The sequence below is a fragment of the Anopheles aquasalis genome, chromosome 3 (assembly GCF_943734665.1).
Source record: "Anopheles aquasalis chromosome 3, idAnoAquaMG_Q_19, whole genome shotgun sequence".
Lineage (NCBI taxonomy): Eukaryota > Metazoa > Arthropoda > Insecta > Diptera > Culicidae > Anopheles > Anopheles aquasalis.
In genome coordinates, this window is record NC_064878.1 from 54,054,843 (window position 1) to 54,068,548 (window position 13,706).

Genomic DNA, 13,706 nt, shown 5'->3' on the forward strand with positions numbered 1-13,706 from the left:
GGGAGCTATTATACATTTTTCCCCCGCAGTTCACGCATCACACACGCGCGTCCCATTCGGCTTGGTTCCCTCTTCGGCTTCATTCCCCCGAAAAAAAAAAGTGATCGCGATCCCGATCTCGGCGCAACCTCCGCAGCAGGTATTACGCAATCGCTCTCTTCGTACCGCTACCCACAGCTGTGCCTGCGCCTGTACCTTTCTCTCGTCCCGCGCGCGCGCGCACCCGTTGCTGGAATGCACTGCGCTTTTCCGCTTCATCCTATCGCGATCGCGTCTCCTCACGCGGGGCCTCTCTTGCCGGTCCCTGATCGAAAGACAACAAAATATGGTCCGTGGCAATAATCGTCGTGAATGAACTGGAACAATTGAACAACTTGGTCGTCGTCGTCGTCGTCGTCATCATTGCCTCCAGCATGTTATGTCCTCACCAAGGAGGTGGGTGAGGGGCTGATTTAAAACACAAAACCCTAACCATACCTCCATAATGTCGAGAGCCGTCGAACCGAACAAAGCGGTTTGACAACAACGACAACGTGGACTGGGCAAACGGAATGACGGCATTCAGGGTAAACGGCCGCAGAAGAAGAAAGCCTTTTCACCGGATCGCTCCGATTCGTTGGTGGGCCATCAATCCCCAAGCCCAATCGGCCGGAGCAATCAAGTAGCGCTTTATAAACGCGGATTTAGGGATTCTATTCATCGCCGCCTGCTCCTGCTGTTACAGCTAATTGGATCTTGCAGCTGTGGATTCGTATATCACTCACTCAGCCATTGATCGAGGTAGGCCACTCTTCTCTCACTCTCCTTAGGCCTTCAGGTGATAGATTGCTGGCCACGGGGCCGACGCAACCACCCGGTTTCACTCTCGATTTCCGCTGCCACCGATCTACCGAGTGGTTGGCACAAATATCACTTAAATGTCGAACCGCCACGAGGCGCTGGCCTCGGCGCCATATCTGTCGCACATGCCCGAGGGGAGAGGTTCGATAGCATTTCGATCCGCGCGCAGGTCGCTGGTACTTCTTAAGAGCGAAAAAGACCTTAATAGTAGACTCGGCAGCGAGGAATGTTGGGAGGAAAAGTGCGTGTGCGTGCGTGTGGTCTGGTGGCCAAAAACCAACGCAACACACCACGGGGACATGTACAACGACCGTCACCCTACCATGATGGTGATGATGAAGTGTTGACTGAGCACGCGGCGGGTTGCGTAAGCATCAAACGACGACGACGACGACGACGATCGCGACGACAAATCTAGCTCATCGAAAGGCAACGGCAGCACCGCGAGCACCACCGTCTAGTGCGTTCTTCCACGCAAGTGTGCCGCAGGCCATCCATTTGTGGGTCCCCTTTCTTTATCAACAGCCTTACCATCTGTCTGTGAGCGGCCGCATCGGAAAGGCTTGATCGATTGATTAGCGAACCTCAAAAGAGGAGGCAACCACGTGTGGAGAGAGGTGGAAGAGAGGGGAGCACAGGGTTAATCGGTTGTTGATCGGTTTTCGGAGTGATCGCGCCTCAAATCGCGCCGGTTACAAAACAATGCAACACCTGCTCCAGATTCAAACATATCGTTTGCCTGGTGCCAACCGATCGAAAGACTTCAACGTCGAAAACAAGTGACGAACCTCCAGATCAGATGATGATGGTGATGGATTTGGATGGATGTAAAATGCGTATAGCGCCTACGCGTCCATTAGCTGCGGCATACTCGGTATCTCGCTGCATTAAACACTGTAACAACATCAGCGGCGATCGGTGCGCGGTGCATCCATCAGCGTACCTGATTGCATCATCATCATCTGGATTCGTTGCGTGCCCGCGAGGCTAATTAGCGGAGCGTCCGAGATCGGCTTGCGTTTGTGGAGTCTGTGTCTGCTTCTTCTGCTTCGCCTTCACCTCCATCGTTATCATGTGCTCTGTGGCGTGTGTAATGAACCCGAAACCGAAACTCACTTTGCACCACTTGCAACCCACTGCTGGATGGCCAACCCCCCGGTCGGCATGCACATGTGATCTCAGTTTATGGATCGCATACCGTCACTTGCTGGCCGGCGATCGAGGCGACCGACGACATACCAGAGAGCGGTCGACCGCAGGTTGACAACCACTCTGCATTTAATGAGATAATTAGACGGGGACCTAGATGGATCGGAATTTGCATGGCGCATTGGCCGCAGATGCGACGTGATCGTGAGAGCGCCAAATCGGTGCGGTCCGATCAGAAAGGTTGCAATCGCCCACATTCCCACATGCAGGGAAAAGGAATGATTTTATGAGCAAATGCTGGTGCTTCAGTTTCCCTTTTTTCTTTAGTGAAGTCATCGATGCCGATCGGATGCTGATCGGCAATAAAATTGTCTCCACGAAAACGGAAACGCGATGCAGCTGGTTGGTGGTTCGTCTTTTCACTTTTTGGGAGAAATTAACGACAATTTTCCAACCCCTTTCGCGAGTGAGAGTGCCACTAGCGAGTGATCGATCATATTAGGTTGGGTAATAAGTCTTTTCGTATTTTGGCAATAGATGGCTTTGGAGTCGTCTATCTCCACCGTTATAAATCACATTATGTCATATCATACCACGTTGTTTTAAGGGACATTTGATGTATCTTTTAATCAAAACAAAACAGAATTTGGAGCAGTGGCCAAAAAGTTATAACTGTTCAAAGATGAGTGAAAATAGTGAAGAAATTCGCTATATTTTGAAAATGTTCTACAAAAAAGGGAAAAATGCCACGCAAGCCTCCAATTAAATTTGTGATGTTTAGGGGGACGATGCTGAATCAGTTCGTGTAGCATAACGATGGTTCGCGCGCTTCCGTTCTGAAAATTTTGATGTCAAAGATGCACCTCGCTCTGGCCGACCTATCGTTGCTAAAGTCGATGAAATTATTGAAAGGATAGACCAGGATCGTCACATAAGCAGCCATTACATCGCTAAGGAACTAAACATTCACTATAAAACCGTTTTGAGCCATTTAAATAAGGGTGGGTTCAAAAAAAGCACGATTTTTGGATACCGCATGAATTGTCAGCGAAAAGTTTATTGGACCGAATTAACATCTGCGATTCTTTGCTGAAACGGAATGAAATCGAACCGTTTCTGAAGCGAATGGTTACAGGACATGAAAAGTGGATCAAATATGACAATAACGTGCGAAAACGATCATGGTGCAAGAATGCAGAAGCTACACAAACAGTCCCAAAGCCAGGAGGACGCCGCGGAAGGTTATGCTCTGCGTTTGGTGAGATTGGAGAGGAATCAATCATTATGAGCTACTCCAGAATGGTCAAACTATTAATTCTAGACTTTACTGTGACCAATTGATGAGATTGAAGCAAGCAATCGAAGAAAAACGGCCAGAAATGGTCAACAGAAAGGCCTTCGTCTTCCATCATGACAACGCTAGACCACAAACATCTTTGATGGCTCGGCAAAAACTGGGAGAGCTTGGCTGGGAAGTTTTGATGCATCCTCCATATAGCCTAGACCTTGCACCATCGGATTACCACTTGTTTGGTTCTATGCAAAACTCCCTTATTGGAGTACCGCTACCTTCAATAGAAGCATGAGAAAACCTCGTGTCACAGTTTTTTAACGATAAACCACGGAGTTTTTACACTAAAGGAATTATGTCTTTAGCCGAGAAATGGCAAAAGGTGGTTAACCAAAATGGATAATATTTGGTTGAATAAAGTTGCTCAAAACTAAAAATATATCCCTTTGAAGTTTTACTCAAAATACGAAAAGACTTATTACCCAACCTAATACATTGACGCGCGCTGTCTGCATGTGATTGCGATCAATGACCCGTAGCACATATTTTACGGGATGTTTCGCACATGATGTTCAACTTTTCCGTGAGCTTTTCCATCCCATTTTCGCCATTAATTTGATTACTTCAACGTACTTACGAAACCTGCTGCTGGTCGATGTACTGGCACACGTTTCAAATCTTCACACGTCTCGGGACATCAAGACACGGAGGTTAATTAATCGCATGGTCTGCAAAGAGCCTCTCCAACCCCCGGCGCACATCATCAACAATGGTAGCGGACAATATTGCTCTTGTTTTGTTATGAAGCACATCATGACTGGAGCTCTCAAGAGCGCGAGCGCGCTCGCGATCGCACACGAAACATCCGTCACCTGCATCCAATTTTGCATCCCCATAACGTACGACATCGACAGCGGACCACTAGGAGTATGGCTTTGGGCTGACATAACTGGGCAAAATTTGAGGGAAGCGTCTTGCATAATCGCATAGCGAAGGCAAAGGCAAAGTAAGACAAAAATTAGCGAAGCAAAGAAAATACTCCTTCTTTATTGCTTGTTCCAGTGATCTTCTGCCACTGCCCTGCCTCCCGTTTTCGGTGGTCTCTGGAGTCGCCTTTCATGCGATCGTCGTCGGATCACCGGAGCGAACCTTGGTGTCTACAAGCGCAGCGTTCGAGGAAGGCTGTTCCAGCTCAACGCCTATCGCCAGGGATTGCTGTCGGATTATTGAGCGATTTGTCCCGCAGCAGCAGCAGCAGCAGCAGCAGCAGCGCGCACACTTGCAGCCACTGTCACGAAGCCTTACGACTCGTGGAATGCGCACTATTTACCAGCGCGCACTTTCACTAGCACACACCAGAGCACGGTGCACGCCATGGAAAACAAATAATGCATTTCCATACATAGCATCATACGCCGCGGTACAATGTCTTTGAGGTCCATTGAGTGCATGCTCTGAATGGGCTCTGGCTCTGGTGGCTCGCTGGCCACCTCCACCAATCTCATCGGAAACACTGGAGTTCCTTTTGGCCCGGACGGCGCGGCTACAAATATGGCGCGTGCGACACAATCATCGAGCGTGTTTATAAGGCCGCGCGCAACAACCAACCACGCAGAGCAGAGCACGATAGACATGAGGGAAAGCGCAGCAATGCTGCGTCAGCTCGCCGCACAAACCGAAAACCAGATCGGAGCTCAATGAGTTGAACGCCATTAAATGCAAATTATGCATCGCGCGCGATCAGCAGCAGCATCCACCGAAGGGAGAAAACCCTTTTTTCCGGAGTGAAACACACATCCGGTCCCGGGCCTGTGTAGCGGTCAGTGGTGGCCAGCATCACCTGCCAAACGGAACTAATGCGCCTCCATTTACACCATTTTGTGCGCTGTTGGTGGACGAGAAGCAGACGGACAGGGGAACGTTGCGATCGATCGTGCACAAGGCCGGCACCCGTTGTTCCACGCTCGATATTATATATATAGATCATGGCTGCTGGCTGGCTCTTCCTCGATCCTTGACCACCACCCAGCCAGCCAGCCAGCCACCCTCCGGGTGAAGGTCGCGAGCACGGTGCATTGTGGATTGATCACGAGACCTCGGGGCCGCGGTGGCCTTTCCACGGAATCGAGAATGAGTTGGCCCTTTTTCCATGGCAGCCCGGGGATTGCCATGCATGGCTAGGTTGATCGTTGAAAATGGTTTTCACTTTCGCGTGTGTGCGCTCACCTTCCCCCGGGTTGCATATCAAATCTGTCAAATGCCGGATGCCGGATCGAAATCGGTTTCAAAAGTGAGCTAATACATGGCATGCCTGTGCGCCAACATATTGATCGACTCACGGAACCATGGCCAGGCCAGGGCATCATGCCGGCTGTTTGCGATCAAAACCGTCGAAATGGAATTTCGCAATTCGTGATGCTCGCAATCGCGATCGCGGTATATTGGCATAAAAAGGAGGCAAGGGGGAGCATATTTAATTAGAGCACCAGAGTCGTTATGGTCCGCGGTAATATTCGCTAGCATGGATTGGATCAGTGATTGCACCTGTCTCTGATATCAGAGGTGCTTCCCAAAACCCACGTAACACGCGTCACTCAAAGTGATACTCGATACTAGACCCGCAATCGCGGCCATCAATCGACAGTAAATCAACGTTATCGGTGCAAGGAGGGGGGGGCAGCTCTTCATTTGCGTTCAACATGCAGCTTACGCTTGCATCAGTTTGTTGCTGCTGCACATGTGATGCGCTTGTGATTGTGCGTGCATGGGTGCGTGCGTGCAAGAGCGCGAGATAGAAAGAAAGCGATCGCGATCCGGGGCGTGCGATCACGCGGGAAAACCCGCCCGAAAGCTGGTAGCCACAAGGCACCCAGAAATAACTCGCCAAAAAAAACAGCAAACAAACAATATTGCCATGCCACCAACGCACCACCAATGGCGGTCATCACGCGTAGCGAAAGAAGTCAAGAAAAAGCGAAAACACTGAGTGCGATCAGGCGCGCGCGGCGCCACTTCGAACTGATGAGGTGGAAATGGTGGGGGGGAAGGGGTTGAAGCGAAATTCCAAAAACAAATGAACCACTGTGTTGACGACCGCACATAGGGGGGCCCCCACAGAGAGAGAGAGAGAGAGAGAGAGAGAGAGAGAGAGAGAAAGAGAGAGAGGGAGCGATAGAGAAAGAGATCATAATAGTGTAGCTTTTCCGTTCCGTTTATTAAGCTCGCGTTCGCGGCATTATCATTTGCCTGGCGCGGGCGCGTGTGTGCCTGTGTCAGTGTGTGCTTAGGATGCGAGTTCCTTTCTTCTTTCATGCTCGCGCTCTCGTCGTCGCACGCTCCTCTCGATCACTTTCCCCGCGGTTAGCGGTTCGGGATTGTGATCGTTGCTGCCGTTGCTGCTTTCCCGCCACCAGCAACGACAACGCCGTCGACTACTACACACCACGGTGGCGCACTTACCGCCCAGTACGGTGGCCCTCGAGCACCCTGCGCACGTCGTCGAGCATCCCATTTGAAGGTTGATTGGATTAAGATGAAATGGAAAAGATAGCAAAATGCGGACCGAGCACTCGAGAAAGAAAACGAGAGCAGCGGAATAATTGTTTGGTGGCTTTAAGGGCCTGTGGCGCCTGTGAACGCCACTGGCATGTGACGAACATGAACTGTCATGAAATCATGGTATTAATTTCAATTATCAGCCAGTCAGTCGCTCGCTCTCTCTATCTCGTTCATTAGCTCTCTCTCTCTGTTGGAGTGATAACTAACTGTTACCATTTCAAAAAGCCTTTTGGTTGCAAAGAAACTAAGCTCACAAAAAACAACCTGGCACCGTGACTACCGAGACGAGCGACTCTCTGACCGATGGTTTGTTCCCTTTTTAGGGGCGATCCCGCATGATCTTTCAATCAACTGGATCGGCTGGACTCTATAATAACGAACCGTACAGCCGTGTGATGTCACTCTTATTCTTCTCTTTCTCTCTCGCGCTCTTTCTGTCTCTGCAAAAATAAAAAATAAACTCCGATGGAATACATCAATTTGAGAAAAGCGCAGCTTGCGCTCGCTCCGATGCGATGTTGCGGTACAGCTGCTGCCGACGTCACAGTGCCACTTCGCGTCGTGGTGGTGGCGATGTTGGGGTGGGGAGCACGCGACACGCCCGCGCTGCCGGTGGTACCGAGCGTTGGTGGTGGTGGCGGAGAGAAATATAAAACTTTAAATTCGTCGACACCGGCAGAACATTCGTGACGGAGACGGTGAACGTGAAGCAACCAAGCGTCGCCCCAAAAAGCCAGCGCTCCAGCCAGCCAGCTAGCAGCGTGTGTCTGTGTTTCGATCCTTATGATCCCAGAGTCCCAAAGTGAGTGTTTGGAGGATGTTGGAATCATCATCATCGGGGACATCATTATTGATCAATTTTGTGTGCTTGTGTTCGATCTTCAGTTCATAGTGCATTAGTTGAAAATGGAAAAAAAACATTACTGAATGCATTACATTTTGAGCTTTTCGAAACAAGGACCCTCTTTTTGTGTGCGTATGTGTGCGTATGTGTGACCCTGTGAATCTGATCGATCACTAAACGATCGCAACGGACACTCTCGGTTTCAATCGATCGATCAAGTGAAAACAAAAAGCAACCATTACACTGCCGCATGCAAAACACACCACGGGACGACATCAGATGCTGCAGACGGAAAACACGACGACGGAAAATGAGAGTAATTTCCGCCACTTTGCCGTCCCATCCCTGCGAACGTGCGATCTTCACGAACATCACTTATGCTTAGCGGCCTTTGATCTCTCTTTTCAACACCCGTTCCTCCTCATCTCCCTCGTCCGTGGCATTAGTGAGCAGAGGATCACCTTGTTCAATGGCAACACACATGATCATGTGTGCATATGCAAGCTTTTCTCTACGATCGAGCCTCGGCGTTGATTCGTAATATGCGATTATAATCGAAAGCATAACAATTAACGAGCGAAAGGAAAGTGCACTACGCCGCCGTGTAGACCACCACCACGACCGTGGTTAGTGATGCTGCTGCTGCTAGTTGGTTGGTTGCAGTTGCCTCTTCCTTTCTCGCTCGCTACGATCATCCGATCGTCGGGGGATTTCGCGAAATTTTGCGTCGCACACAAGAAAGGCCTCCCCCGGCGGTCTCCGGATCCGAACGATCGGGATGGATGCGGTGCTTCGCGCGTGGTAGTGGGATTGAATGCGGCGGCGAAATGGTTCCTTCGGAAGTTTGGACTCGTACCATCAGGCAGCCACAGCAGCAGCAGCAGCAGCAGCACCAGCACCAGTTCATCGTGGGCCGTTGTGGATGGTGGAAGGTGGATTTTGGGCGCGCCATTTTAGGATCTACGCTTGGCTGGGCAAACTGTGCACCGTTTTAGAGTCAAGGCGCTTTGAATTAATCCAGTTTTTACCCTTTTTTCCCCCCGTACCATACTAGCCAGGATTGTAGTGGTGTAGATCGAGTGCATAATAATCGAGTGAGTGAAAGCGTTGATCCAGGAGTGCTGCAGCAGCTAGAAAGCCATCTTTAGTTGGTCCATTGATTCCTTAAGGGAGAGCCAATATTAAGCCTAACACAATGAGGTAAGTTGTTTGTATTTTCTAAGTAAAATGTGAGCTTCAATTGACGCCTAGAAGCGACATAAGTTCTTCCAAATAAGTTTGAAAATCGATCCTATCATTCTGTGATCTTTTTTGGTCCATTTTTTATTAGCCATGGATAAGGATTTAAACTTTATATCCCTAATTACCTTCGTGTTTGGAGGAACTGACACGGAAATTTATTTATGAAATGTTCCATAATCTCAAAACCTCCATTAATGCTACATGGTTGCTACGACGAATGCTGCTTTATACCGCATCGAAGCAGGCGTGACTGCTCCATACACACAGTAATCGTCATGGCCTGCTACATGACTCACAGGTTATCCCAACATTCCCGAGGCAAGCCGCAATGAGCCAAACCAAAACGGTGATCATTTCGGAACGAAATAATCCGAAAACCGTGATCAAATTAGTCGAAACCGCTCCTCCATTTCGACATGTATGGCGATCTGCGCGCCTCCACTACCATCGCATTGCATAGGCATTGCACGGTCATTCTGGAGGCGTCATTCTGATGCATTCCAAGCCGTCGGCGAACTTGCACGCCGCCGCTCTCGCACTGTTCTCGCAACCGCCATGTCTTTCGAAGCAAATCACCCCGCAGTAAGCGGTCTCGGGACCCCAGTGCTGCTGCTGCTGCCGCTGCTGCGTTGACGACATCCTTCTCTCGCTCTCATCACGTCACGCCCTCGGGCTCTGGAGCAAACCAAGTACGGACGGTCGAACGGACGGCCGCGAACCTGCGGCTTTTGTGTTCCGATTTCTCAACCAACCGAAAACAAATGCTCCGCATTGTGCTGAGGCAGCATCAGCAGCAGGGCCAGGATGTGGCAATACATCGAAAACCCGACCAGCCAGCCTTCTTTCCTTTTGCTTGACTTGACTCGAGGCTGTGTCGTGGGGAGACACGAGTTCTGTCCCTCGCTAGCAGCATCATCATCATCATCATCATCATCATCAGCTTCATCGTGGTCGTTTGTCGCGATTGAGTGAATACGATGCGCGCGGCCCCGTTGACACACTGATTGGCCAGCAGATTTGGCAGATGGGAGATAGATAGGCAGAGATTAGTCGCTCGCAACAACCACAAAACAACCTCTCCGTGCACGAAGAACGGCACCGATCGCTCGTTTATCTGTCAGAGTTCAAAAGCGCGTCGATCGTCGTGCAAGCGCCCTAATGAGCCTCACGCGAGAGAGAGAGAGAATCGAGGCATCAGGTGTTGAGAGACCAGAGCAACAAGAGCAACAGGACTCAAGAGGAGATACCGCCGGAGGGAGGGCACTACCGCGCTGCCCTTATTAACGGTTCCATTTTGGCGCTTTCGGTCGCCAACGACCTTTTCGCGCGCCTTTTGGGCTGCGGTCGTGAGGCGATTTGTCATCGCGTTCGCATCCTTACCCTAGGGCCAATTTCGGTTTTTGCATTTCGGTACCCCTTTTGAATCGACCGGGCGCCATTTTGGGTGTGAGGTGTGGGCTCTCGAGCACCGACCACTTAACCTCAGAACCTGCGTCCATCAAAGCAACCATCAGCACCAACGGAGGTCATTAGATCGGTCATCAAAGAGCGAGACGCACCGCAGTAGGCGCCGAGAGGGTTTGTGGTGCTTGGTGCTATTGCATCATCCCCATCCCAGAGTGCCCTGAGAACAGGAGGGACATAAAAGAAGGCAGCCACTAAAGTGGACGGACCTGCTGCTACTACTGACCGACTGACCGGATCGGGGGGACTGGGGAAACATGTCACTCGCACCCCTCGAATCATCGCATTACGCTTTGGGGGGACCCAGTACAGGCCACGGCCAAAAGGACAAACAGCTCACCAGCAATAAGATGGCGAATCGGACCGCAAATGTGATGCAGCAGCAAAACGGCTGGAAGAGGAGGATGGAGGAGGATGGAGGAGTAAAAACATGATCCGATCCGATCTGGTCAGGGGTTATCTAATAGCTCGACAGACAGACAAGCCGGGCACGCCACACCACGCTGGCCTGGCTACCAAGTAATCGAACCCCCCGCGGGAGGAGGAACCCCGGTTTTGAGGTCGATCTGGTCTGGCCAGGTCTGGTGTGGTGTGGTGTGTGGGGTCTGCATCAACCAACCAAGCCAGGCTGGCACGGCAGGTTGTAGTATGGGGAATGCTGGATTGCTTTTACTTTCGTCGCCATCATCACCGTCGTCGTCGTGGTCGTCATCGTTATGGCCACTTTCTTCCTCCTCCCCCCCCCCTCCCCTTCCTGCCATCAAATACGAAATGGAAGCCGCATGAACATGAGGTGGCCCCAGATGATCATTATTTTTACATTTTTGTCGATCTTGTCCTCCTGTTGCGCTCTTTCTCTGCGAATCGCACGCATGTTCGAGTGCGCCGCGATCCATAAAAGGGTCACGGCGTACATTACAAGCATGCGTTGCACTCTTCTCTACATTCCGAGAGTGCGCACGATCCTTTGCTCGATCGTAAATAACTCGATCGACTGACCGACAGACATCCTTTACGCGCAGACTCGATATCGGTGGCTTGTTTATGTAATCCAGCGACACAGACCTCGTGTTTGGGTTCCTCGTGACCAGAGCGAACCTCGGAACATTGGAGTTCGATCGGATTGTCATGCTTTTAGCTTCAATCACAGTGCACGGTCCATATAAGGATTGGTACCAGGATGCCATCGTTGTGATTCTTTTCATAAAATATCATCAACTCTCTTTCCTCCTTTTTCTCGCACTTTTCTTTTACCCCTGCCCCTGATAATAGTCTCTGATGATTCCGACCTCCAGGACACTACATCTGATTCGGACGAACGCTTTCACAATTCGCAATCCTCGTAGCCAACACGCTGTTTCAAATAAAGAAGACCTTTGGCCGTACTATCTACCTCCCTCACCGATTGGGTACCAAATTCCCACGATCGAGTTCAACGGCGTATCGATGACGCATCCGTATCGACCGCCTCCTGCGGGAACGCTGGATGAAGCTGTTCGACTGCAAATTGTTGATAAATGATCGCGTAACGATTCCTTCGAAGCAGAGAAGATGAGGTGCCAAAGGTGAAACGATCGCAGGGACGGTCGCATGGACGGTTCGTGCGGCGAACCATCTCCAGAGGACACGTGATGAGCTAGATGAGGTTTCTGCAGCTGCCGGAGCCGGCCGATGCCAGGCTGTGTGATTAATGAGCCAGCTCGCTAGATGCCGCGATCGTTGCTGCTGCTGCCGCTGCTGTCTGGTTTTCTTCGTCAATCAGGTGGCTCGCTGTGGTGGCTCGATCGGACTGAGAATTCCAGTACTAGCAGCAGCAACAGCAGCAGCGTAGTGACCAGAACCAGTTGTGTAAGGCTGACCGAATCGTTAGATAAGTGTCGCAGGTTGGAGGATGGTTCGTTGATTGTGGTGGTTCGCAGGTGGTTGGGCCAGCGAGCTTGTGCAAATGCAAACACCATTAACCAACCTTTAAACGGTTGTCTGACGGCAGCTAAAAGGCCCCCGGAGTCAACTCATCCTACGTTCTGGTAGCGGATGAATTGAGCAATGGCTGCCAGGGTGGCATTTTGTCGCGTTAATTACTTCCATCGATGGCAATTGAATCTGAATCATCGTCTTTTCGTCGTCTGATGCAACTCCACGCTTCCTCCACGGATTCCGCTACAGCTGGGCGTTGAATTGTGGAAAGTTTTCGTCTCTTGGCTTCTTCTTAGTCAGCTCAGTCCGTCAATCGCAAATTTCTTCCGATTCATATCCGACCGCAGATCGGTTTGCTGATCGCACGTACGTAAAACGTACTTTCTTTCGCAGCAGCGAAAGCAGCAAATAATGGCTGGCTTGTAAAGGAAAATCTCGGCCCGGGAGATGCAGGTTGCACCTGCGCGGCCACCGTTCCGCACTCGAGCAAACTCACAATGTACTTTGCCATTTTATGATGCTAGGCCGGAACCTGCGATGGTGCTCTGATCGCGTCTCTCCGAGCCGTAGTAGCGAATGGCCCAACCTCAAAGTGTCATAATCGGGCGGAAAACATTCGTCATTCAACTGGCGGAGGGGGGTTGTTAAGCCCACACGATACCTCACAGCTGTGCTTGGAGTGCTTACAGTGGGCCACATCTGGTGGAAAGGTAATTTGTCTTCTCCATCGTGTAGCCTGTATTTAGTGGCAGACTCGCTATCTGTCTATCCGTCCATCCGTCAGGTTGTGCGGATTTCGGTTGCGTCGTTAGTAGAGCAATCGGCCTGCCCGTTGATTCCATATTTTTCCTTCCATCTCTCTCACATGGTGATGTCCGATTGGCAGCCAATTTAAGCTTACAAAGGCTGTGGCCACGAGGGGACTTTCATTATGGCATTTCTATCTCAAACACCTCTCGGATCTGGTGGACAAAGTACCAACCGGAAAACCGAAAAACCGAACTCAAATAAATTGATTTGGTTCGATTTGGTGCAGCCTACTGCGCGTTGTTCGAGCATAGCAGGAAAATGGCAAAAAAACAGCGGACATATCAATTTGACAAACCCAGCTGGCCATGGCCAATCCGCTACGAAAGCAACGGGCTTCAACGAAAGTGTTTGCCCGCAACAGGCGCGAGATGTGCGAGAGTGAAAGTAGTGCTTTCCCGGCACGGTAGCACCGGAACCGTTATTAGTTTACAATTTACTTTCCACTCGGGCTCTGGCGAGCTAGTGAATTGAATAAATTAGGCGAAATCTGGCCACACGGTGCGGTACCCACCGATCAAACTGAAGCTGGTGGACGCTGGATTTGGTTAAAAGAGATTGAATTTGGAAACGGCAACCTGAGGGGGGCCTCCA

At 50.6% G+C, this 13,706-nt stretch overlaps 1 protein-coding gene across 1 annotated transcript in view; it reads left to right on the forward strand.

The window, feature by feature from the left end:
* Window positions 1–7,541: 7,541 nt before the first annotated feature.
* The window catches only part of LOC126574630 (uncharacterized), an 8,918-nt gene continuing 2,753 nt past the window's right edge, over window positions 7,542–13,706 (forward strand). The window contains exons 1-2 of the mRNA XM_050234920.1: window positions 7,542–7,640; window positions 8,737–8,882. Of these exons, the coding sequence (XP_050090877.1) occupies window positions 8,878–8,882 (5 nt within the window). The 5' untranslated portion in view covers window positions 7,542–7,640; window positions 8,737–8,877. The remainder of the gene's footprint in view (window positions 7,641–8,736; window positions 8,883–13,706) is intronic.